Source organism: Psammomys obesus, unplaced genomic scaffold (genome assembly GCF_907164565.1).
Source record: "Psammomys obesus unplaced genomic scaffold, mPsaObe1.curated_primary_1811, whole genome shotgun sequence".
In the NCBI taxonomy this organism is placed as follows: Eukaryota; Metazoa; Chordata; class Mammalia; order Rodentia; family Muridae; genus Psammomys; species Psammomys obesus.
Genome location: NW_026592510.1, coordinates 19330701 through 19355697, shown reverse-complemented (window position 1 = coordinate 19355697; position 24997 = coordinate 19330701). Strand labels below are relative to the sequence as shown.

General features: G+C 43.0%; 1 protein-coding gene across 4 annotated transcripts in view; it reads right to left on the bottom strand.

Annotated features, from left to right (window-relative positions):
* The window catches only part of Pcsk5 (proprotein convertase subtilisin/kexin type 5), a 429034-nt gene that overhangs the window by 42233 nt on the left and 361804 nt on the right, over positions 1–24997 (bottom strand). For all 4 annotated transcript variants that reach the window (XM_055613830.1, XM_055613831.1, XM_055613833.1 and 1 more), the window contains exons 25-26: positions 4094–4136; positions 947–1083 (exon numbers count right to left, since the gene is read on the bottom strand). In XM_055613830.1, the coding sequence (XP_055469805.1) occupies positions 947–1083; positions 4094–4136 (180 nt within the window). The remainder of the gene's footprint in view (positions 1–946; positions 1084–4093; positions 4137–24997) is intronic.

Genomic DNA, 24997 nt, shown 5'->3' with positions numbered 1-24997 from the left:
GTCAGCCAGGATTGCATAGAGAGATCCTGCCTCAAAAAAAGAGAGGAGGGGAACTATTGAGGGGTTGGGGAGACGACTCAGGCAAGAAAGCGCTTGCCTTGCAAGCATGAAAACCTCAGTTTAGGTCCCCGAAGCCTGCATTTAGGTTGGGCCCTGTGGCTATGGTGGAACCCTTGTAATTGCAGTGATGGAGAGGTAGGAGAGGGGGACAGGTAGATTCCTGGAAGTTCACTGGCCAATTGATCTATCCCAGTTGGCAAAGTTCCAGGCTGCTGAGGGTGCCTGTCTCCAACAAAAGATGGAAGGCAACCTGAGGCTGTTCTCTGACCTCTACAAGCAGGCCATACACATGTGTGCCCATTTTGTATACACACACACAGGGGATCGAGCAGCAGAGAGGGAGAAAACACGAGCCACCAACTCACTGAGGATTGTCTGTGGTGTTCTCCATTCTCAACACTCAAGATCACTGGGCTAGCCAGTCCCTGGTTGGAAGACTCATAGTAAAATTCTTCCCCAGCTATCTTTCCAGCATGGTTAATGAGCTGACCAAAACCTAAGACAAGGGGTCTTGTTCAATTACATAGTGCATGTGAATGTGTAACATGATTTTCTTTTCCTTTCATGACTGCCGAGCCCAGTCATTCACTTTCAGGGCTCCCCCTCGTATCAGTGCCCCTCTTTTCTACTCAATTCTCTTGTTTCCATCAACTTGGAGATACTTGAGATTAATTAGTGAAATGTGAACTATGCTTCAGCACTAAATGCAGAAGGAAGCAGTTCAGGCTAATGTTTATTTTCAAATCACATTAACATTCCTCCCTGGACCCTAGGCGCCAGCACACAGAGATGCTGAAATCCATCGCAGGACTGCTCCTATTGCAGCGACGGCCCGCGGGGACCCCACAGCCGTTTCTTCCCGGGGGGTCACCATCTTCCAGCTTACCTGAGAGAAAGAAGCCCTCCTCACACCAGTAGCACTCGTGCTCGTCGCAGCTGCTACAGTTAGTGCCGCAGGCCCTGCATTCCCGTTCCGCGCGGAAGGTCTTCTCGGGACAGGCTTTATAGCAGCGCTGCTCAAACCTAGGGGGAGACGGCGCCATGTTTACGTGAGGTGGGCTGGCGTTGTGCTAGGAACCACGGCGGCTTGATTTCCTCATGCTCGCTTATCTGTTGCACACTGACCAGGCAGTCCAGGGCAGAAACTTGCACTTTGTCCTGCCAGTTCAAATCAAGTCACTTGCTCCCTCCTCTGGATCTCTGAGGAGCCCTTCACCAGGGCAGCTGGGTGGACGCTGGAGGAGAGGGTCACTGAGACTGTTTTACGGTTGTTAAGTATCAGTGATTCAAATCTGTGCACACATCCCACAGGGAAGACATTGCTCAAGGGAAACAATGCTCAAGCCTCAAGAGTCCAACTTCTCTTTAAAGGTAGGACCGGGTTTCAGCCAACATTTGTTGGACTATGTAGCTTACCCAGTTCTCTTAGAAAAGTCAGAGACAGCCCAGTGTGGGGTTCAAGCCACTTACCAGAATGTCTGCAGCCGGATCATTAAAAACAGGGAAGTGCCTTGACATCATCAGTACATGCTAACTCATACCTATGCATATACCCATATGGCTTCCTGTGTAGATGATCTGCTGTGCTCATTACACAGCAAGATGCTGTAATTCACCCGGAGGAGCTGTGGGGTGAAGCTGACTTTTGCCCTTCAGTAAATTTCAAAGCTTCAGTAGGTCACTGGGGAATTGTGTGCATTCCTTCTTAACAGCTTATATTGCATAGCCCCTCATCCACTAGTCATCGGTGCTAAATAGTCTGAAATGTCAGAAACGTGTGTTCCCCCAAACAGTTATCTCATGCTGTGTCTTAGTGTTAGAGGGCACGCTATTTCTGCCTATTTCTTTCTCAAAGGGTTTAATGAAACACACTCAGTGGTGATCTGGTGAGTGTCATATGTCAGGAGGGTGGGGAGGAAGCAGGTGCAGGGGAGGCATTTGTCCAAGGGTCAAATTGAAGACTCATTGAGGACAGAGGGATTGGAGAGATGTGGGGGGGGGCGTCAGAAGAAAAGGGATAGAATTTCTTATTGGTCACTGTGTGTGTGTATGTGTGTATGTGTGAGCGTGTGCGTGAGAGAGAGAAAATGAGAGAGAAGAAGGGGACACAGAGAGAGGAGTGGGAGAGAGAGGAGAGGGAGAGGGAGAGGAAAGAGAGAAAGAAGAAAAAGAAAGAGGAGAAAAAGAGAGGGAATAAGATTAACTTCTTCAGTTCTTCGTGTACTGTTTTGTGAACCTCTCATTGACCTCTCTAAGAAATGCCTGCCATTCGTCTCTGCTTTGAGAGCCTTTGCTGTAGCTGTCGAACATGATATGCTGTCAGTTATCTTCTAATTAAATATCATCCAGTTTATCTCCTAATCATCAACCTGGGGTCTCTTCATCATCCCTCTATATTTTAATGTGTTCATTTATAGTCCCGAGGGTCAAACTCAGGGCCTTGCACAAGCGAGGTGGTATCCTTCCACTGAGTTGTAGCCCTGCTTTTCATTCTCTCTGAAATGGGAAAACTAGATGAATGAGTCAGAATGATAAGACAATATAGTTACTGCAGTGACCAGCCATTCGAGGGAAGCTAGATTACCACCAGAAGACTTAAGGGCAGGGGCTGCGGAGATGGCTCAACGGATAAGAACACCAGATGCTCTCGTAGGGGACCTGCGTTTGTTTCTCAGGATCCAATGGCAGCTCATAACCATTTATTACTCCACTTCCAAGTCTGCCTACTTCTTTGTGCCGTGCATACAAGCAAAACACTCATGCACATAAAATAAAATTAGATTCCTAATCCCCCAGATCTGAAAATGCTTCCAACTTAAGAACTTTTTGAGAACTAACACGATGCTGCCAAGTTTTGTTTCATGCACAAAAGCATGTTTTAAATCTCGTATAAGATGATGCACTGATTATGCACATCAGGTATTTGTGAAGCACGGACTCTAGCTTGAGACATAGCCCCTTCCCAAGAGATCTCATTTTTATGTAACCATTCTAATATCTGAAAAACAAACCTGTGAAATCTGAAATAATTCTAGCCAAGCACTTCAGCCAAGGGGGTCTACTGGAGCCGTAGATTAGCTCGTCCTTTTGACATGCTTTAGCTTGCTGGACTTCTCTTTTCTCCCCTTTTGCTCACTACTTTCACCATTGTTTCAGATGCTAGCCTGTTCTGAGATCCTAGAATCTGCCAGGGGGAGACACTATGGCAACAGAAGATGGGGACCCATAAAGATGGAGATGTAGGTTTGCCACTAGTTTTTGGTGCCGAGTGAGAAGAGCACCAGAGCCTCCCTTGATCTTCTCTTTCTGTCTCCTGGACACGATACAAATCCCAAGTTGCATATGAGCTTGGTGAAAGATGGAGAGAAGAGGATGTGAGAACTGTGGGTGGCCCGGTAGGACCAAGCTATGTGGACTGTGTATTAGTCTGACCTGCCCTTTCCTCTGTGTTGGTTTTCTTTTAGCACAAGCAGTTGTGCAAGCTGGATGGGAGAGCGGCTTGGATAGGAGGTGATGTGGAAACATGCAGAGCTGGCTTTTATAGGTTTGTATGGGAGAATGTTAGTCTGATGCTTATCTGCATTCATTTTAGCTAGTGGTCCAACGTCTCTCATCACCCAGGGGGCAATTAAGAGGTAAGTGTCACACCTGGCTTCCCTTGGAGCATCTGACTCTGGTTAGGGACAAAGTGCCCACACAGACATTGGGAACCAACTCTCTTGAAGGCAGATGCATTATTAAAGCCCATCCATAAAAAGCAGGATTTGGATGTTTGGTGACCCATGGCAAGATTCCTAGACACCGGTGTCAGCATGGATGACTTCCAGGATCAAGAAAGGGAAGGCTTCCTTTCAAGACAAAGAAAACATCTGGAATCTCACACGAAAGCCAAGACTCACTCATTAAGAGCCCACACAAGACTGTGGCTTCAGGACGCAGGACCCCTGGGCTTTAATCACTAGAGATAGGATTAAATCAGTGATGCTTAAGCTGCAGAGAAGTCAGTGTCGTGAACAGAGAGGGCCACACTCACATGTAATATCCTGCAGCGCACGAGGTGCAGGCTCCCGGATCACCTGGGGAGACAGAAATCACAATCGTGAAAAATTATGATCGCCAGGAGTTTGTTATTTGGAAAACTGGACTTCGGAAAAGTTGTGGTTGGAGGCAGCTAATCTTCTAGGATATTTTTATGAAATGTACTGCCCAGAGATGATATTTGAACAGATTGCACCATTTTAATTAGTTACATAAAGCACACTGTAATTTATCTTTACCAAAGGTAGTAAAATGAAACTTCTCATTAAAAACAAACAAAAAACAAAACAAAACAAAACAAAAAACAAAAAAAAAAAAAACAAACTTGGCCCCAACTTTCAAGGAAGAATAAGCCTAGGCTACTGGGTCTTCAAATTCCAGATCAACCATGCTCCTCGTTAGGAACCTTCCAGCCTTAGAGCTGGGAGCTTAGTTCAGAGTTTGAGTACTTACGGAGCACAGACCCTCATCTTGGTCCCCAGCACTGCAGAAACAAAGCCCAGGATCCCTGTGGCCTCTGCTGAAGTTGGGCGTCAGGCCTGTCTACACACATGTTTGAAATGAGCTACCAGCTTCCAACCCCCAGTTCTCTCATGCACTTCTGCAGATGCCCACCAATGGGATGAAGTATCACTGGGGAGTCTCCTTGGAAATCGGAACAGATTTTCCCCCCAAATAACCCCCCCAAAACCCCACTTTGTGTTTTTCACTTTATAACATTCTGAAAGAAACTGTTTTGTTTTCTTTCGTCATAATGATTCAACGTGCTCCTGTTGGCTCAGAACATGCTTTTGCTTCGCTCCTTTCAATAAGAGTCATCACCCAGAAGATGCTACTCTTGAATCTGGTTACCGAGGAGATTCTATCGCCTTTGCTGGCCTCAAGTTCTTCCACGCAAGCCCTTCTGGCAGTTTCTCCTGCCATCTGACCTACAACCCACTCTTGCTCCTACCATTTGCACAGGAGATGAAGAACAGCTTCTTCCTAAATGATTTCTTTTGGCACATGAAGATTTTAACTTCAGTTTACTTTAGGCAACTTTAACTTCACTTAAACTGAAACTACTATAGCCTTTGAACTCACCGGAAAAGGTGCCCTTTCTAAGCCATTCTAGGCTGTCTTTCTGCTTATCCTAAAACCCGATGTTTGCAGGGGAGAGATAACCCCACCCAAGGTTTTAATCACAGACTTGTCTTGACCCCGCCTAGGGAGGGGTGTCATTTGAACCAGGCATTACATATTGAACTAAGACATGAGAGCAGAGCAGACATTTTATGGTACGACTCCTTGAAGACGCTTCACTACCTCACAGATAAGCAGGGAACCTCAGAACTTTCTGGAAACAGCCTGATGATGGGTAGAGTAAAGAACACTGACCTGGGAGTTGGGATATTCTTGTCTAGTTTGAAGCTTTTAACACAGCCTTAAACGTCTTGTGAACGTGAATAAAAATCATCATATTTTCTAGGTCCTGGTCTTTGCGGGTGCGAAATGAACTGGTTGGACAAGATGCCTGCTGTGACTCTTCTGAAAGTTGAAGATTACAAAACTGAATCTAGCAGAAGTTGGGAAACTCTGGCCCAATCAAGAGCCAGATCCATTTTTGTCCACTAATGTTATATTAGAACACTCCTGACTACAGTATCATCGTAAGTGAGTAGCTGCATCAAAGACCCAAGTCTGGGCTCTTTATTACTTTACAGGAAAAGTTTGCAAAATCTGGCTAGAGTATTAATCAGCTTGAGACTCCATTTCATTCAGCTTTCTTCTTAGAGTTAGAACCTTATTTGTTTAGGGGCCTCCTGTTAAGTTCCTTATAGAAGCAGTGTAGTTGGAAGGCTTGAACAGAGACAAAGTAGCGGGGCATGAGTACCCACCTTTGATCCCAGCACTCAGAGGCAGAGGTAGGCAGATTTCCGTGAGTTCCAGGCTAGCCCAGTCTACATACAGAGTTCTAGGCCAGCAAGAGCTACACAGGGATACTCTGTCCCAAACAACAATAAGAAGGAGCCAAAATAACCAAGAAGGGAGAGGTGGTTCTGCTGGAGGCTATGATGATGTGCTCTGGCAATGGAATGGTTTTTAGTATCTGCATCAATGTAGTTTGTAACAAGGTAAAAATAGGATGATGAAATGAGCCTAAAACCAGGCTAATGAAGTGGACCCAGGGACCTGGAACTAGGTGCTAGTGAGAAGGAAATACTCTCTGGCCTTCTTGGGAACCTTATGGGATTGCTTTCTCCTTTCATACTGTACAAAATGGGGGGGGGGGTCTGAATGTATTTTCAGGGGTGAAGAGGCCTTAGGACACCAAGGCTAGTTCAGTTTCCATTAGGAGTCTATTTCTGCATTCATAGTCCATCTTCCCAATACCTTGCTTCTACTCAGCCTGCCTCTGGGCAGTTCGATTTTCCCTGCCTGTCCCAGTGAACATACTTGACTCTGACAGTTTTGCTAATTTAGCGAGGGCTGGGGGAAATTCTAATCCTGCTCACTAATGTTATGGTCATCTCTCCCATCTAGGAACTTAATGAGCTTGCTCTTTGCTCTTTTAAGCAGGTCGCTCATGAAAATGTTAAATTGAACCAATCCTCAGAAATGTGCATACCAATGTAGTTGAGTGCAGAAACTTTTCCAGCCTGGTTGCACAGAGAATTTGGTTTCTTTATGACAGTTTGCACACATGAATAATGCACAGGTTGAGAACTGAGGCTACTAATAGCTTATAGATGCCTGTCCCCCCCCCCCATTATTATCGGTTGTTCTAAAGATTGAGAATCCTTTAAAACATTTTTTCCCCACTCCAGTGGATCTACAAGTCAGACATGGACTAAATGGATTTAGCTTGACCACTGAGAGGCAGCTGTTTGTTGGGTTAAGGAAGATGGCAACAACCTTCGTCCTGGAAGATGACCCCAAGTCAACTCTCATTCAACTGGAAAGCAGGGCTCACTTAAGGAGTAGCATCCAGTGAGTGTTGGCTGGGAGTTGGGAGGGGAAAGAGGAGTATAAATCAGCTAGAATGTTAACTGTCTTGGAAGATGTTATCTAAAGGCAGACGTTTAGGCAGCTCTGGTTATTTGATCTTTTCAAGATTTTGAACTGAGGACAGTCAGAATTCAGAGAGAGAGAGAGAGAGTCTCAGACATTCAGAAGCAATGCTATCAGAAACAGTAGCTCATAGCTGGTCATATCCCACAAAGGAGATGGTTCAAACAGAGCCTATTCAACATAGGACCTATTTTCTCCTTCCAGAGAAGATACAGATTAATTGTCTTATTTTCATGAGGGTGGGTAGGCAGGACTGAGATACCTGCACCATTCCTTAGGTCACGCTTTGACTGCATCCTTGGGGAATTATCATTACTGGACCTCATCACAAACTCCTGTCTTCAAGGAAACATTGGCACTGGTTCTCAGTAGGAGCCCAGTGGTCAGTGACAGTCTCTGTCAGGGATGTTTTGATCTCAGCAATGCTCACAGCCTTCCCCATTGGATGGGAGTCAAATAGGACCATGGGAGGGGTTGCCCACATGTTTCCTATAAACTGTACTAAAAGGAGGGGTTCCTTTTGAATTGAGATGGAACTCTAAATGTTTTAAACTGCTAGTTTTACAACTTATACAAACTTTGGGTTTTATAACTAAGGGAGCATATAAGTTAAAATACATGAATTTGTTTTATTAAAAATTTTTTCTTGCATGGTTATTTATTTAGGTAAGATAGAAAACTTGGTATCTTAAGGGCTGGCATGCGTTGTGGAATATGTGTGTCAATCAGCCATGTCAATTAAGCTGGCTGCTTAAGAAGGATTGAACACAGGGGACACTTATGTCTGCATCCCCTTCACCACTTTGTGGCTCTTTCCCTGTGGTAGCCAGACCCCAGTCTACCTTCCTCACTGAGATCTTGTGTCTCCTTACTGTGAGGCTTTGCCTACTAATGCGGTCCAGGAGGAGGACTAAAGGGTATACTAAATGTGTGTCTTGAACCCTAGGTCCCCAACTCCCTTAGGTGTTGGTCATTTCTTAAGTCACTTCCACTGTGACTCTCTCGGGCTACACTTACAAGTGTTCCATAAAACATTCTCTATTCTTCTGTAAATCAGGATAGCCTGGTGTCTGCTTTTCCCCCCTATGATCTCAGTGGCTCTGTCACCTTCCCTGGTCCAGTCACTGGGTCTCTAACTGAACTTTGGGATCTTGTGACCAACTTGGCCAGTGACTCTAACACTTAGGTAAGTAGTGGACCAAAGTTATCTCCAGTCATACTACCTAGATTTCTAGCTTTACTCATATTACCAGCTTCACCAACAATGTTAATCTCACCTGGCAATCTCCATATTTTTCTACTGATGACCCCATTGGATTAAAAACAACTAATATGAATTATGTGTGTATAAATTATCCATTATTAACATCATCATCTATTATGTACTAGTGCATGAATATTTTCATATATTTAAAAAAGTGTGCTAAGTTGGAAATTTGAAGAGGATAGCATAAAAGCAAATGTAACTGTAACGTTTTGGTTTCTCTGAAATCCAGCAGGTTGTGTTGAGCAGTGATCTGTCTGTGGAGACCAGTGGCTTTGGCTCCATCTAACTGAATGTTACATCTGAGCTCCTGAGCTCACATTTAGCCATGAACAAAACCCGTGGTTTACATTTGGCTTCTTAGTGTTATTCATGGCTTTCTGGTGGGCTCATTGATTTCATGTGTGTGAAGACCCTCAGCTCTTGGCTTCCAGCTCTTCCCCGTTTATGGCTAGGCTATTTATTTTTCATGAACTTTTCAGGTCAGGAGAGAAGTGGGAAATGCAGTTATGAAAGAAAGGGTTTAGATGATATGATTAAATTATACTCTCCCCACCTCACCACACCCCTACAGTCTTAGTCCACACATTGGTTTATCAGAACAAATTTTCCATGTGACAGTTGTGTTCACGTCTCAATAAAAACCAATCAGAAAGCTCATCTGTCAAAAGAGACATGAACGTATAAGAAAGCTGTGCCAGCAGACTGCCACTGACATTCTTTTTCTCAATGGTATTCAACATGGGGATATTCTCCTGTCAGGCCAGTGAAAGGATGACATACAGCTGTGTTCATGGATATAGTATGCACACACCACACAAACACACATACACACACACTCACACGCGTATTACATGTGTAAACTGTCTGTTTCTTCAACAAATCTCACAACAGAATTCCTTCCCTCCCTCCCTCCCTCCCTCCCTCCCTCCCTCCCTCCCTCCCTCCTTTCTTTCTTTCTTTCTTTCTTTCTTTCTTTCTTTCTTTCTTTCTTTCTTTCTTTCTTTCTTTCTTTCTTTTTGAGACAGGGTTTCTCTGTGTAACAGAGCCCTGGCTGTCCTAGACTCACTTTGTAGACCAGGCTGGCCTCAAACTCATAAGACATCAGCCTTTCTCTGCCTCCTGGGTTCTGGGATTAAAGGTGTGTGCCAGCAGAAGGCAACTACAACAGAATTTATTAAGACAAATGAGACTAAGGAAAAGAGAAGAAAGATGTTGGGTGTCAAAGGGTGTATGTGTAGAACTAGCTGTTCAAGAGGCTGAGATAGGAGGAGTCCTTGAGCCTGGCCTGACAAAATAATAAAATAGGGAGTCTTTGTCTAAAAGCCTAAACACAGACTCAACTCCCAAGCAAAATCAAAACATCAGGAAAGAAGGGCTAGGACACACATACATATGTACACGCCAAGTAGATAAAGGCAATGGTTTGTAAACGTTTAATAAAAAGGTACAGAAACGATTAAGGAAGACATACTGATGTTGGTCTCTGGCCACTATGTATAACCAGAGTTGTATGCACACATGCTCTCATACAAACAACCTCCCTCCCCACCCCAAAAAATTCTGCCACATTTGAAACAGCGTCTCCACAGATCTGCCCTGAGTCAGCTGTCATTTGGTTTTGCTCTTGATATTCCCTTTCTTCCCTGTCCACTTCTACTTTCTCATCTTCCCATTTTGCCCCTCAGCACTTCCAAATTTCTATACCACTAGTGCAAATTAATTTCCATACCACTTGCTGTTCTTCCTAGGGGTGGGGTCCACATTCACAGAGATGTTTGTGCAAGCTTTTTGGATAAAATTCACTTTAAAACAGACTATCTTTCTGATAGGAGTCTGCAAAGAGAGCATATGACTGGGAAATGGGGTTACTGCTGGCTCTGCCTCAGACTCACTAACCAGGATGGGCTGTCCTGGGGGCCAAGAATGTTTCCACCATTCCTTTCCTGAGCATTTTCTTCATTTGCCCTGCTGCGATATTTCAAGACTCCCTCTGAGGGCAGATGCAACCCTGGAAGCCATCGATACTTCGGCTGCTTAGAGAGATAATTAAGCAAACTGTCAATAATGTATATTCTTCCTGAGTAAATATGTATTTAGTTATCACACAATGCTGTCACAATGACAGGGGAGTCCCTGACATTTTTCAGCCCACTGAGGATAACAGATTGGGTGAGAGATTTATATGCCCAAAGAGTGTAACTAATTATAAGGCTCAGACAGTATTAAAAAAAATACATAAATTCAAATAGGCCTTATATTTAGAATTGCTTCGAATATTATTAGGATACAAAGCAGATCCTCTAACAGTTTTGCCAGTGCTGACTTTTCTGGAAGGTTCAATGGTACTGGAATACAAAACATTTGGTCGGATGGACTGCTGATGCTTTTCAATCATTTTGTCCTCACTGGTGTCCAAGGACAATGAATAAATATTTGCTTTGGCAGGAATGCAAATTCTTCAGCCAACAGTGGGGCACAGCCTCGTAGAGAGGCGCAGTAGTAGAAGAGACCTGAATAAATAACCAAAATCATTGTCTGCAAATGTTGGCTGAAGGAGGGTTCAGCGCTCTGTGGGCTCCAGACTTTACCAAGTCCTGGGGTTCTAGCGACGGAGTGCCACAGCAGGCAAGCTCCCGGTGGATCCTATGTTTCCGAGCCAGAAGAGGCAGAAGTGATGGCTGCTTGCATGTTGACTCCTACAAGGCCCTCTCTTTGTGTGTGTGTCCATGCATGTATTCATTTATTTTGGAGCTTATTTATTTTGGTAGAAGACACAGCTTTTCAAAGCAGATAATGTCTTAAGCAGTTTATTTAGTAACCTGTTTCTGAATTACAAAGTAAAACATGCTGCTTGACAAAATTTTCAAAAGCAAGTAATTATTATAAGGCAAGTAAAATATAATCTTTTTTTTCCATATAAATACGCGATATGACACTAGACCGCAAGTTTCATGAAGACAGAGGTTTTGTTGTCTTGCATGTTCAGTACTAAGGATATCGCCTTGGCACATGTGAAAAAAAAAAACCTCACAAATAAATTTAGATATTCAGATAAAGATTACAGAAGATGTAGGAAGAGAATAGAGGCCCTGATCTATGTGTTAGTGAGAATGATTGTTGTTCAAGAACTAACCATATGAATAGAGACCCGAATCTTAGCAGGAGCTAGCCACAAGAAATTCAGCAGAGAGAGGTCAGGGGAACTGGCCTGTTTAAGGGACATCAAGTAGACTTACAGGAGCATCAGTAGGAAGGTATCGTGGCAGATGAATGTGATCCCAGCATCTAAGAAGATGAGACAAGAGGATCAAGAAGGTTGGAAGCCCAGGGACAGTCTGGAGTTGGCAAAAAAGGATGAGGAAGATGAGAAGAGGACAAAGAAGGAGAAGGGGAGGAGTAGGAGAGGAGGAAAAAGAAGAAGAAAAAAAAAGAAGATGGTTCCAGCAGCTTCTAAGGCTGGACTGGAGCTAAAGAGAAGGAAGCAATGAGGTCAGGGTCACAGTAGGTCCAGATCAAATAGAGTCATTCTCACCCTATCCCACCTTTGCTGATCATACATGGTAGGCAAAAAGCTACCACTAAGATATACCACTAGCTCAAATAGAGTCATACTGAATAGCATGAGATTCACCTGTTAATGATGAGCTTTATACCAAAGGCCCCAATGTGATCTAATCTGCAGCTAAAAACCCCCTGAGGGGGAAGCAGCATTACCAGGCCACAGAAGAAGACACTGCAGCCACTCCTGATGAGACCTAATCTACTAGGATCAAAAGGAAGGAAAAGAAGACTTCTCCTATCAGTGGACTTGGGGAGGGGCATGCATGCAGAGGGTGGAGGAAGGGAGGAATTGGGATGGGAGGAGGGAGGGAACCACAGGGGGGATACAAAGTGAATAAAGTGTGAATAAAAAAGTAAATAAAAAAAAGAATCAGATTGGGAAAAAGGGATTCAGAGTAGAGAATAAAAAGCTACTGAACATCTATATGTTTTCTTATATTTCTCCAGAATTCTATTACAGGGATCCTTGCTTAAAATATTTAGGTAACCAGGTCTGCAGAGATGGCTTAGCAGCAAAGAGCATTAGCTGTTCTTCCAGAGGACTTGAGTTCAAGTCCCAGAAGCCAATATGGTGGCTCCCAACTGTCTGTAAGTCCTGTTCTAAGGGATCTGATACTATCTTCTGGCCTCCTTTGGCATGACATACATTTGATGCACAGACATACATAGAGGCTAAATGTTCATGAAAATGAAATAAAAGTTTTAAAAAGAAAAAGAAAAAAATCTACAAGGACCCCCTGGGTGCTATGTGGGGAATAACCTATTTACCCATAGAAGCATTTACAGCTATCACATCCACCTAAACTCAACTAGGGTTCTATGCACCACAAGTGAGAAACATGTTTTAGAGAACGACAGGTCAGAAGAAATGATTTGGGGTAAACTAAGACTACGGTAAGAAAACTCAGATTCAGGAGACATCAAAGAACTAATACTTAGGGACATGACATTGGGGACAGGATGAAGGAGTGAAGTGACTCACTGGGCTGGCCTGGGCTCTACATGGGTAAGAGAAAAAGGAGGTGTCAGCTGTGAATTGGACTTAGAGGAGGAACAAGCAACTACCACATGGTATATTCTTCCAACCACACCCTGCCACAAAGGCAAAGGAGCATATGTGTGGTCAGCAGTCCTCACCCTCAAGGAATTTGCAGGCCGGTGGGGGAGAGGACAGTGATGACCAAGGCTGGAAAGCTAGGAACTACTGTGTGGCAAATGATAGGAGGGAAAACAAACACCTGATCTAGTGCGGCAAAATATTTTTGGCCAGGTCCTGAAAGAAAGCAGAATGTGATGCTTCTTTTTCTCTCTTCACACTTAGTTGGTCCTTTCCTTTCTGTGCATGCGTGAGTGCGGGTGTGCATGTGTGCGTATGTGTTGTATGTGATGTGTGGTGCATGCTCACATGTGTATTCATTTGAGTGGCGCCCAGAAGAAGACGCTGGGGGGGGGTGTCCCACTTTTTCACTCTGCTCTTTGTTCCCTGAGACTGAGTCTCTTGCGGAACCCAGGGCTGACAAGTCCCAGTTCCTCCTGTCTCTGCCTGCCACCCCCCAGCTCTTGAGTTAAAGGTGTGCTCAAGATTTTATGTGGGTTCTTGGGATTTGAATCCAGGTCTCCACGCTGTGCAACAAGTACTCTCATCCACTGAACCGTCTCCTCAGCCCTTCATTTCTCTTTCTTGATGGGAAAAATCAAAATGTTCTTATACTTAGGGTTTCCAGCTAACACACAGTGCTCAGGAATCTGAGAACTATAAAGTTAGCTTAAGGAAGAGTGAAAGCTAGGAGTAGGAATCAGCAAAATTCTTCTGGGCCTTGGCTCTGGCGTTGGGTAGGTTAAACCAAAACAAGGGCCAAAGATTATCCTCTGAAACCCTGGGCGCCTAAATGGAATTTCTCAAAGATGTACAGCCAAATTCATGCCGCCTTTGTGTTCTAGAACAGAACTAAAGAAAACCAACTTACAGTGGTTCCCGGTAGGCTGTAAGGGAACTAGGTTGATAGGGACAGCTATCACTGCTTCTTGGAAAACAATGTAATCTCAACTCTCACTTCAATATATTTTTTCCTCATTTGTAAAATCTCAAGGAAAACTGCCACAGTTTAAAGGTTTTCCCCCATGCCAGGTCTTCATTCTGTAATGCAAGTGCTCTACTGTTGACCCGCAACCTCAGCTCAATAGTTGAAAAATATCAACCGCAGAAGGAAACCAGTCACAATGAGAAAGAGACAGCAGAAGTAACCAACATCAGGGTCAGACCCACAGAGACCCCAGATCTTGAAGTTTTTGGCCACTGAATATAAACATAGCAAACCATCTAATGACTTTATAGAAATGAAAGAGTCTCACAATCTAAAACTTCCTTTCAGTTTGGAAAATGGCCAGCTATATCTCCTACATAAAACTATAATGATGGGCATCTAAAACTCATCTTACTATGGTAAGCTAGGCAGAGAAGAAAAAGAATTAACAAATAATGGTAGATAACACAAGACAGAAGTTCCAGCCCATAGAGACAAAAGAGCACAGGAAGAATGACGGAGAAGCCAGGAAAGTGAGGTGACCCAAGAAATGGTTAATTCTAGAATGAAATAATTGTGTGAATGGAGAGAGCCAATGTTCAAGGAGAATTGACAGCTGAGAGTTTTTAGAGACTTGTTAAAAGGCACCAATCAGTTATTGGAACAAATATGTGTGGTTATTTTACTTTCTTAAGTCTACATGAAGACCATCATAGTGAAATTGCAAAATAAACCAAAAGTAGCTATTGACCCATGGAGAGGGATAAAGGAACACAGTACATAATAAGAAAGATAATAGTTGGGGCGAAGACCCGGAAGCTTGAAGTGAAAGTTTCGTTATTTCAGCCTAATTCAGTGGCAGCAAACTCTTAGAAACTGATGAAAGAGCTATAGTTAAGAGCCAGGAGGGATGCAGGGTCAAGGACCAGTTCCTCCATCATGTGACTGTATGAAGCATTGTCTGTTTCAACCCTCTGGTTCTTCTGCCAGTGTGGAGCTTTTCTCCTGTGCTACTAATAATAGCTGTAGTAGCTTTACAACATCCATCAGCTTGGGACACACTGAACATTAATAATCTGTCCCAGTTGAGAAATATATCTTATTTATCATGCTAGTCACAGTGCTTAGTCCTAGTGTCAGATTCCTTCACTCCGCATGTACATTTTAGAGCCAGGGTCTCACACTATTATATATTTTAATTAAATATTATGTATTTTAAAATTACATTTACATGTATATGCACACACCTTCAAGCACACATGTGTCACAGCATGTATGAGGAAGCCAGAGGTCAACTTGCAGGAGTTGGCTCTCTCCTCTTACCATCATGTGGGTCGCAGGGATTCAACTCAAGCACTGGTACACTCTGAGCCATCTCACTGGCCTACACATGTACTTTGAGCCCTAACATATGTATGCTAAGCCTACAGAGGTTACTCATAGCATAAAGTGGAATTCAGAGTCTGGGAGCAACGCAGCAGGTGAAAAGATCTCACAACGTATGTACTCATGTGCTCATGCCTTGTGCTCATATAACTAACAGGATGATGGACAGACGAACAGAGTTCTAAAAAGTGAGTAGATTACATGTGTAGGGGTCACAGTAGCAAAAACCCATGGGATGATGCCCTTATGAGGGCAAAGGTTGAGAATTAAAAGATGAGTTAGAGGAAGAGAGATAGAGGGACAAAAAGCTATGGAGAGACTTTGCTGGAAGAAATATGCCACATCCCCCACTCTGAAGATCTGCAGGATTTTAAATAAAAGGATGTCAAAGTTATGAAAGGAGATGGCAAAGGGTTTTGAAGAGCTGGAGTCCAGAGCTGGAGTGAGGCTTTCGGAAACAAGAGACAGAAGTGAGCATGCTGAAGAGGTTAGTGGCTGGATTGAGAAGCCTCTCCACAATGCTTTGAGGAAGTGTGGACTTTTCCTAAGGACACAGGAGAGTGTCGGTGATGGGTCAACCACCACCACAGGGTTCATGTTTAGAGAGAATCGCATGTTATAGTGCAGGAGGTGAACTTAGGGAGTGGGAACAGGCGTTAGTTACCTTTAAGGAAAGATTTGAGGGTACAGTCCATCACAGTTGGAAAGGGAGGGGTGTGAGGCACCACGCCCACGGGGGCGAAGACTGCTGGTGCTCAGCTCACTTTCTCCCTTTTATTCCGCCTAAGACGGTAGCCCATGATATGGTGCTGCCTGCAATCAGAATGGGTCTTCCTTGCTCAGTTAAACAGTCCTGGAAACACCCATAAAGAGCGATTCAGTGCTGAGTTCCAGTGGTGATTCCAAATCCCTCAATGAACACTAAGCATCACAGAGTAAAAAAGGGCTCTCAGATCACTGCAGTCCATACCCAGGTAAACAACACACCTTGGTGGCCTGAAGTCATGTGCTTCATAAAGATGTTTTGGCCAATGGTGGATCATATACATGGTGGGAAGGGCATATAATTATAAGGCTGAGGGAAGTCATAGACAGCTCAGCTTTTCTTAAGTGTACTCTATGGGTACACGATGATAAAATGCCCTAATGACACATTTCTTAGATTATGTGTCCTTTGTTAAATGACCCATGATTACTGTTGAGATGGGTATAAGTGGACAGAAGGAAAGATAGAAAGTAGAAGTGAATAGGGTGTGGCAGTACACACCTTTAATTCTATCACTCCGGAGAGTTTGAGGCCACCTAGTCTAGAATCCAGGTCTGTGTCAGCCAGAGCTGCACAGAAAGACCCTGTCTCAAACCAAGAAAAACAGTAGCAATGACTTGAGATTGTTGTGAATTGAATTATGACCCTCAGTCATATGTCAGTCATAAGTTTCGAACCCCTGAATTGGGCCTTCCTTGTAATTAGAGTCAAGTTAGGATGAAGTCATTAAGATTAGAGTTGGCACTGACTGCCATAAAGCTAGTGGCTCATTTCCATTTAAAAAAGTCATGTGAAGATACAGATAAGCTGACACAGAAGGAAGAAGCACATGATACCACAGAGGCGCAGACGAGGTATGCAGTGGCAAGCCAAAGAAGGTCAAAGATAGTCATCAGCCACCAGGGGCTAGGAACATGTCTGGGAAGAGCCTCCCTCAGAGATGTCAGAAGGAGCCAGCACTGCTGATAAGGAACTGACCCCTGACGTCAGACCTCCATCCTCCAGAACAGAGAGAGAATACGTTGCTATAGTTTTCAGCTCCCCTGGTTTCTGATATACTGTCACAGCCGCCTTCAAATAGCAATGATATGACTTGTCACTAGTTGGGGGGGGGGGGGCATCTTTGCCCTATGTTTTTGTCTAAACCTTTAAAATATTGAAAGATAGTCTTTTAAGCCTTCTTTCAAATGTCTGCTTATGAATGGAAAGAAGAAGGCTTTGTGTGATTGCTGTGTTCTGGAGAAGAAATTCATTGTATCCAACTGATCTGGGTTAGTCATGAACTTGTGATCCTCCTGCTTTGGCTTGGCCAGTGCTAGGACTTCAGGTGTGTGCTTCCATACCTGGCACTGAAGGGTTTTTTGTTTTTGTTTGTTTGTTTTACTGCAGGATACTTCCCCACCATTAATTCTCGCTCTCCTCTGAATCTTGGAGAGAGTGTTGGCTGATTATTAGCTAACCAAATCCGTAGTGGGAAGGAGGACTAAGGTTTCCCAGAATTTAAGCTTGAGTGGCTGTATTTGAAGCCGTGAATTGAAGTGGGTAGGAATCATGTAGATACAGGCGGAAAATGAAAGAAGCCAGAAGGCATTCAGTGTGTTTACTGAACTTCATGGTTCGCCCTGCTGCAAAGTGAGTAAGGGCGGTTGAGATGGCTCGGCAGGTAAGGTATTTACCACAAAAACCACGTGACTTGAGTTGGATCCAGAACCCAAATGGTAGAAGGAAATAACTGAGTCCTACAAGCTGTCCTCTGACCTCTGCACTGGCACCATTCACACACACACACACACACACACACACACACACACACACACACACGGTGGAAGAAGAGAACCAATTCCCACATATTGTCTTCATGTGTCCCTGCAATACATGTGGTATTGCATGTGGTCCCCTGACATGAAACAAATGTTTCATGTAAAAGTGTAAAAATGTAAAAAAAAAAAAATGTAAAAGAGTGCTTCATCCATCATGTAAGGAGTCCCCATGTCACTTCATCATCACAGCCTTTGAGGTACTGCTATGAATATCTAGTTTATTCAGAGTGTGGTTCCCAACTTGAATCATGAATGGAATAGACCACTCCTGTGGGCGCTGGGGTCCTGCAACCCAGGGGCAAGGCTGGAGGAGAAGAGCAGCAGGCAGTGCAGGCAACATCCTGTATTCTGCTACCTCCATTAGAATGAGGCCGGGTTAGAGCAGGCATTACCTTCCCTCTACAGGCTTCTTGGATTTGTTTCACATTCCAAGCATCCAAGGAATCCCTCCAACTGAATGCATCGTTGGAAAGGGGGAAAACAAGGCAAACCCATTTATCTCACTTACTGCTTAAGCAGAAACAGAATTGTTGAGAACAACATTTATTTTCCAGTAGACATATTTTTTTTTTTTGGTCATTACTTTTGGCCCAAACTGCTGGTTCATGTAAACGGTCTAAGGCTTATGTAAACAAGCCTGTTATCTGAAGTATAAAACTCCAAGAGTCATCCTGTGAGATTTGCTCTTTAAAAAAAAGAGTCGCTCATATTTTTTAAAAAGATATTTTGAAAGATTTTGCCTATTCATCATCAGGCATATTTTAAGGAAGTGATGTTTTCTTTTGTGTATCTTCAGGTTGCTATGGCAACAGGATCACTTTCTACTCATTAGTCAGGAGGCATCCTCCACTCTTCCTAGGTTTGCAGCCTCTGCTTATTTCTCTACCTTTAAAAACTTCAAAGATTTCGAAAGCAGTTTTCTTCAAAAATGTTGTTCGACCTGAGATTTTCGCTGTGTTCAGTATGTTATCTATCACAGCACATGTCTGCCTCTGTGTTTTGTGATGACTTGTACGAACTACTAGGCCCATTTGATTGCCCCTTTCTCTGGATTCCTAAGTTTTTATTTCTTACAGCTGTGGGAGGTTTTGTGAAGTCTCCAGTGTCTTGTGGTAAATTTTACAGACATCCTTTCAGTTGTTTTTCCTTATGGATGCCGCTGGCTAGATATGTCCTGTAGTTAAAAATGGAGTTTTGTTTTCTTTAATGTTCTTTTTAAGCTTCTTCTTCCTCATAGTCAGCAACACTGCTTCAATTTTCATTAGCAATGCTTGGACCCACTGAAACTTGAAGAAACAATCAGCACTGGTCTTACTCACTGATAGCCGGAAGGCCTTCTTGACTATCTTTCCCAAGGTATACACACAGCTGTGAATTCAGTTTGCGTGGTGGTTTCCGGGTGGCCTTAAATGTTATAGAGAGTAGGGATGGAAATACCCCAGAGTACCTGAGGTCTGTTAAGTGATGGCTGGAATCTAGTTTGCAGAAGTGATTTGTTTGAAGAAATTAAAAGATTTAGAATGGGACTATAATTCAAAGGCAAAATATGTACACACTGCCCTAAGACCCTGGGCTTGGTCCTCAGTACGTACAAAACACCTCTCTGCCTCATGTTTTCCAGTGATGGATCAGGACCAAGGAGAGAATACTTTCTGAAGAAACACTCCTGTGGGCATCACCCCCACCTGGCCTACTGGGAAATGGTACCTGTGTCATATCTGTGTGTTTTCACTTTAGAAACCTTGTTCACTTTTAATAGTTCTTCCATGTTATACACTTAGGAAATTAAAATCCAGAAGGGCTCAGGGACTTGGCCAAAGCCACACTACTAATTAGTGACAGCGAAACTTGGTGAAATTTTACTGTCTACTAACACAGGGTTACTGCTTCTCTGAAGATCTGAACTATCTTCTGGTGTTTCCATATCCTGCATGGGACTCCACACTAAGTAACTGATAAGAACTACACAGATCGATGTGAATGATCACTAGGCAAAAAGGCTGTAACTTTAATGACCACTGGCCTTTGAAACTAAAGAAAGCAACCTAGTTATCATTTAGAATAAGAGAATTCTGGTCTTGAGAAACACACTACCAGTGCCAAGCATATGTGTGGGGTAGGATGGGCAAGAGAAAGAGAAAGACCATCTCAGAATTCTTTCAAGTCTCAATAGTAGTCATGTTTCAAGGTTGTTCAAAGGCAGTATGTTGATGTAGGAGCTAGGAATCATGGGAAGGATGTCAGACCATCACAAGCAGCAATCTGAGCATGGAAGGCCCTGAGCTAAAGGAGACATTTGCATGTTCCTTGCTGTCTCGTAATTAAGAGTCATATCCTGGGCCCTGGCACAAATGAGTTTGTTTGCCCTGCCTGTCCCTGTTAGAGCATTATGGGGTAAGGTAGCTCCATAAGCCTGTATGCTATTCGCCAAATGCATGATCCTGTCTCCACAGGTCTGTGAGGGCACTTTATGAGGGTGAGCAGTACATGACTTCACTAAAGAGACGGTCTCCCCTCCCTCTCCTTATACCCATTTCCACAGTGCAGACACACACACATACAAAATCATAAATAAATCTGGGTTGTTTTGAAGCTGCAGTAAATAAAAGGAAAAGTTGTCCATAAGTGAGAACTCAGGCTGTGGCAATATGCAGTCTAAGTGATTCATGGTAAAACAAAACCATTGTAATCATAACAACAAAAGCTTAACACCTGCCAACGAAGCAGGCCACCATGAGACATTATGTCTTGCTGGGCTGTGAGATGCTCTGCTTCAGGGCCCACAATGGCTGTAACACAGGAGCTTTGTGATATCACAGAAAAGATTCCAGGGAACAGCCAGCTAGCCAGGCTCCACAAAGCCAAACTCCCGCTCCTAATGAACCTCATGTGACCATGCTCACAGCGTTCCAGTGGCACTTAAAACTGAAGACAAGAGGGATTTCACAGTGTGATTAAGTCTACACAATAACACATAAAGTAGACAGCGGGCTAACAATTATCTGCCAAATTTGAGGAGAGCTTTGCCCCACCATGAAATACCTTAAATTGGCTGCTTATCTAATGTTTGAGTCTTCTGGATAATTGCTGGCCATCTCTCCCCTTCATTTCAAGTTTATGGGCCTGATTGTTTTGTGAAAGCGCCTTTGCCTCCTCTATGCCATGGGAACACCCCAGGACCAGTTTTCAGGGTTCACTTATAATAAAAACTCGTTGCACAGGGCTGGTTGTTTTGCAGTCTGCAGGGATGCTTCTCTCACACATCACAAAGAGTCTGTCTCCAAAGCCATTGTTCTGCCCAGCATTTTCATAGCCCTCTGGGGCTTTCCTTCATATTGGCAGGTGATGAGCTATTTTCAAGTCATGGGTAATCACAGTAGTTCAGCATTTTTTCTTATTAGCACCCCTGAAAGGGGAAGGCACACCAACATTGTCTCTTTTCTTAGATTTAGAGCTTTGTACTCCAGATGGGCTATGCTGTTAGCTGGAAGGGGTTCAATGAAAGAGCATCTCCAAATCTTTCTAATGGGCAAAAATTGCATGGACTGGAAATGCTCAGCATTTCTCCCTTTGCTTTGAAAGCCTCACTGGCCTTGCAGGAAAGCCATTCATACTTTCGCCCTTGGTTCTGCAGCCACTATGGAATAAGAGGTGTATGTGGAACTGGCTAAGTGTGCAAATGTTTGCTATTGGTGATAAGGCAATTTCCCAAAGCACTGATCTGCTTCAGGAATTTCTAGTATTTTCTAAGATGAAGGGGTCAGTGGTAAAAGAAGAGGGCCAGCCTTACACAGAAGGTCCATGCATTTACGCATGTGAATAGAAGGGCATGGGATTCAGTTTCCAAAAACACCTCAGGATACCACAGCTATGTACTAATATACTAAAAGTTTAATTTGCAGTAAGAATTAGGTAGGCACACATTTAGAAACATTTGGAGACACAATTTTTCCAAGCTACCACAATCTCTCCTTCAGGCCTATTGTTGCAGTTCTGCCTACAAGGAGTAAATAGATGTGATTATTTTTTATAATAGACTATTTATTCATCTAAAGCTGTAATGACAGCTTTGCCACTTTTCCTGAGGAAATGTACTTTGCTACCCTGTTAGATGGATATTTCTACAATAGTATTCCAATATAGAAGAAATACACCATTTAACACTAGGAGATTACATGTCAATTTTACTTGCTTTGGCTTTTTGTTTGATGTTTTTTTAAATCGAGATGTAATGACAATAATAAGTGACATTAACATCTCTAGAAGATTGTTCTTGATGAGACAACAGCTAGTGCTGTGTCCTGGAACACGAATGGGCTAGAAGTGAGCAAGAACAGTTCCCTCTGGTGCAGCTAAAACATGAAGCTAAGGAAGTAGATTTTTGTTTAATGTACCTTTAAGGAAGTTTGAAGAAATTTTGTCTTTTTGCTAAATTTGAAAGCTGTCATTTTAAACATCTGAAAAATAAACAGGCATGATAAAATTGGTATAGGATAGATTATAAATCAGAGGAAAAACATGTGGTGTAAATGAATGCCAAATGCTAATATTAGTAGGTTAAATATCCCCCCAAAAGATGCAAAAAAAAAAAAAAGCTTATTTGGCCAAGTTAAAATTATGGGTAACGGGGGAGGAACAGGCCCTCAGAGAACAAAGGAGGTAGACCAGTTATCTAGTTCAATGCTCTGTTTTATGAACACTCCAGGTCCTAATACATGAAATGACATGCTGAAGGTGAGTTTGGGGACACGCCTGCCTCCACCACTTTCCACACACATTCTTTCATACCACTCACCACAGATGCACTTGTCAAGACTCTGCCATTTTATGTGTTAAGAATTAAGGATTGAGTACTTACACGGAGTAAACATGATTCACTGGGTAGATTATGCAATGGTAAATATAAAAGATTCAATCTCTGCCAGTCTGGAAACCACACTTTGAGAAAAAAAATACATCATATGAATTTAAAAAGTCAATAAAGATTGAAGTATCAGATAATAACATGCCATAGGATGATGGACATGTATGTGTAGATGTAGAAGGGTGTGGGAGGCTGGACTAGGAATTGAGAAGAAGTGTTTTAGGAGGTGATTTTAAATTGAGATGCAATGACAAGGATAAGTGACATTAACATCTCTAGAAGATTGTTCTTGATAAGGCAACAGCTACTGCAGTGTCCTGGAACATGAATGGGCTAGAAGTGAGCAAGAACAGTTCCCTCTGGTGCAGCTGAAACACGAGGCTAAGAAAGTAGACTTTGATGAGGTCAGAGATGTGTAGGAGGCTGCAGTTAACAAGGCCCTCTTACTAAAGCACACATTTGTCAGTTGTCAAGTGTTATCTATTAGTTGTAGCTAGAACCAGGCATAGAATTCCCAGTAATCACTGGCCTCTTGGCTAAGCTTGTCCCACCAGACAAGCTATTAATGGCACAGGGCCCCAAAGCTTTCCCCAATCATTTTCTAGGTTTCTAAGTGGTCTGTCTTATTAGTGAACATTTGAGCACATAATATGCAGTTGGACAATAGCTTTGGTTAAACACCTTCCACCATGCCATACACCATAGCAAAGTACGTGTTGAATCCATGGGCTCAGACTTGCATTACAACAGTCAAGGGTATAATTACCATGCCTAGTCCCAAGGAATAATGGACACATTTTATCTCTAAAATCAAAGGAGGTCATCCTTCTCATTTGTAAAAGTTTTCAGTTGCTTCTTTGCAGAACACATAAAATGAATTTACTTCTGAACTGAGACCTTGTGTGCCAAATTTTTACAGCCTTAAATGCAGTATTTTATCACTACTAGAAAAGGGTCTCACCTCACCTCAAACCAGTGAGTGCTGAAGGCAAGTGGCCTCCCTAATTTACTTGTTTCAATTCATATAGGATTTCTAAGTTTAGGCCAGGTCATTTAGATAATATTTCAAACAAACAGTCTGCATTTCTGTTAAATATAATAAATCTACAATTTTACAATGCTTGGAGGCAGCTAGCACAATTGTATTAGACTTTCCAATAAGCATCCCTTCAAAACAACTTCCTTTGTCTTTTAAACTTCACCAAATCTGACCCAAAGGCTCATGTCATCACTCAAATATTGGGTCATAGTAATCTGGAGACTATATTTTTAGGTTGATTTATTTTTCTAGTGGAACATCCATGATTCTAGCAATTATTTGAGGCTGTAAAATTCCACTGTGATGATGAATCAAGCTGTCAGTTCATTCTGCTACAAATTAGAGAGACTGAGAAATGTTTCATCTCTAATGGCCCACAGTTTGTATCTCCAGGCTATCCATGTCCCAGCTATGAGGTGATACCACATCTGAATCAGGTTTGCCATTGCCCTGATGACTTGCCTGAATGGGAACCACTATCTTTGTGTTCTTGTGGACCTCCCTGGCCCTGTGGCTATGAAATAGGGGAGCTGAGAATAATCCTGATTGTTAGTCAGCTCCATCAATATAGCATAATACTTGAAATGACTATGAAAAAAGGAGGAAAGATTTCACTTGGCTAACAGTTTCAGAGATTCTATCCCCTAGTCACTTGGCCATTGCTTTCAGCCTGTGATAAAACAGAACCCCATGGTGGAGACCATGTGAATGAACAAAGGTGCTCACCTTGTGACAGCCAGAAAGTAAATTGAGAGAGGGAGCAGAGAGGGAGAGCAGGGGGTGGAATAGGGCTTAGACTCCTAATACTTCTTTCAAGAACATGTCTTCAAGGACCCAACCCTTCCATTGGGGCTTACTTCTAAGGTTCCACCACCTCCTAAGAGCACCCAAGTATTCAGGACATGAGACTTTGGAAGTATGTTTATTAACCTGAATCTGCTTAGTTCACACAAAACACTATACTTGTCTTACCCAAATAAATAGTTCATGGATACTTGAAAGGCACAATTTTTATAAAAATATCTTGAAAAGCAGTAAAATTGTCTTTTACAGATGACCATGTACACAGATGATAAGGAAAAGGGTTGAATGACCCAGGGACATCACCAGTGAGAATGTGA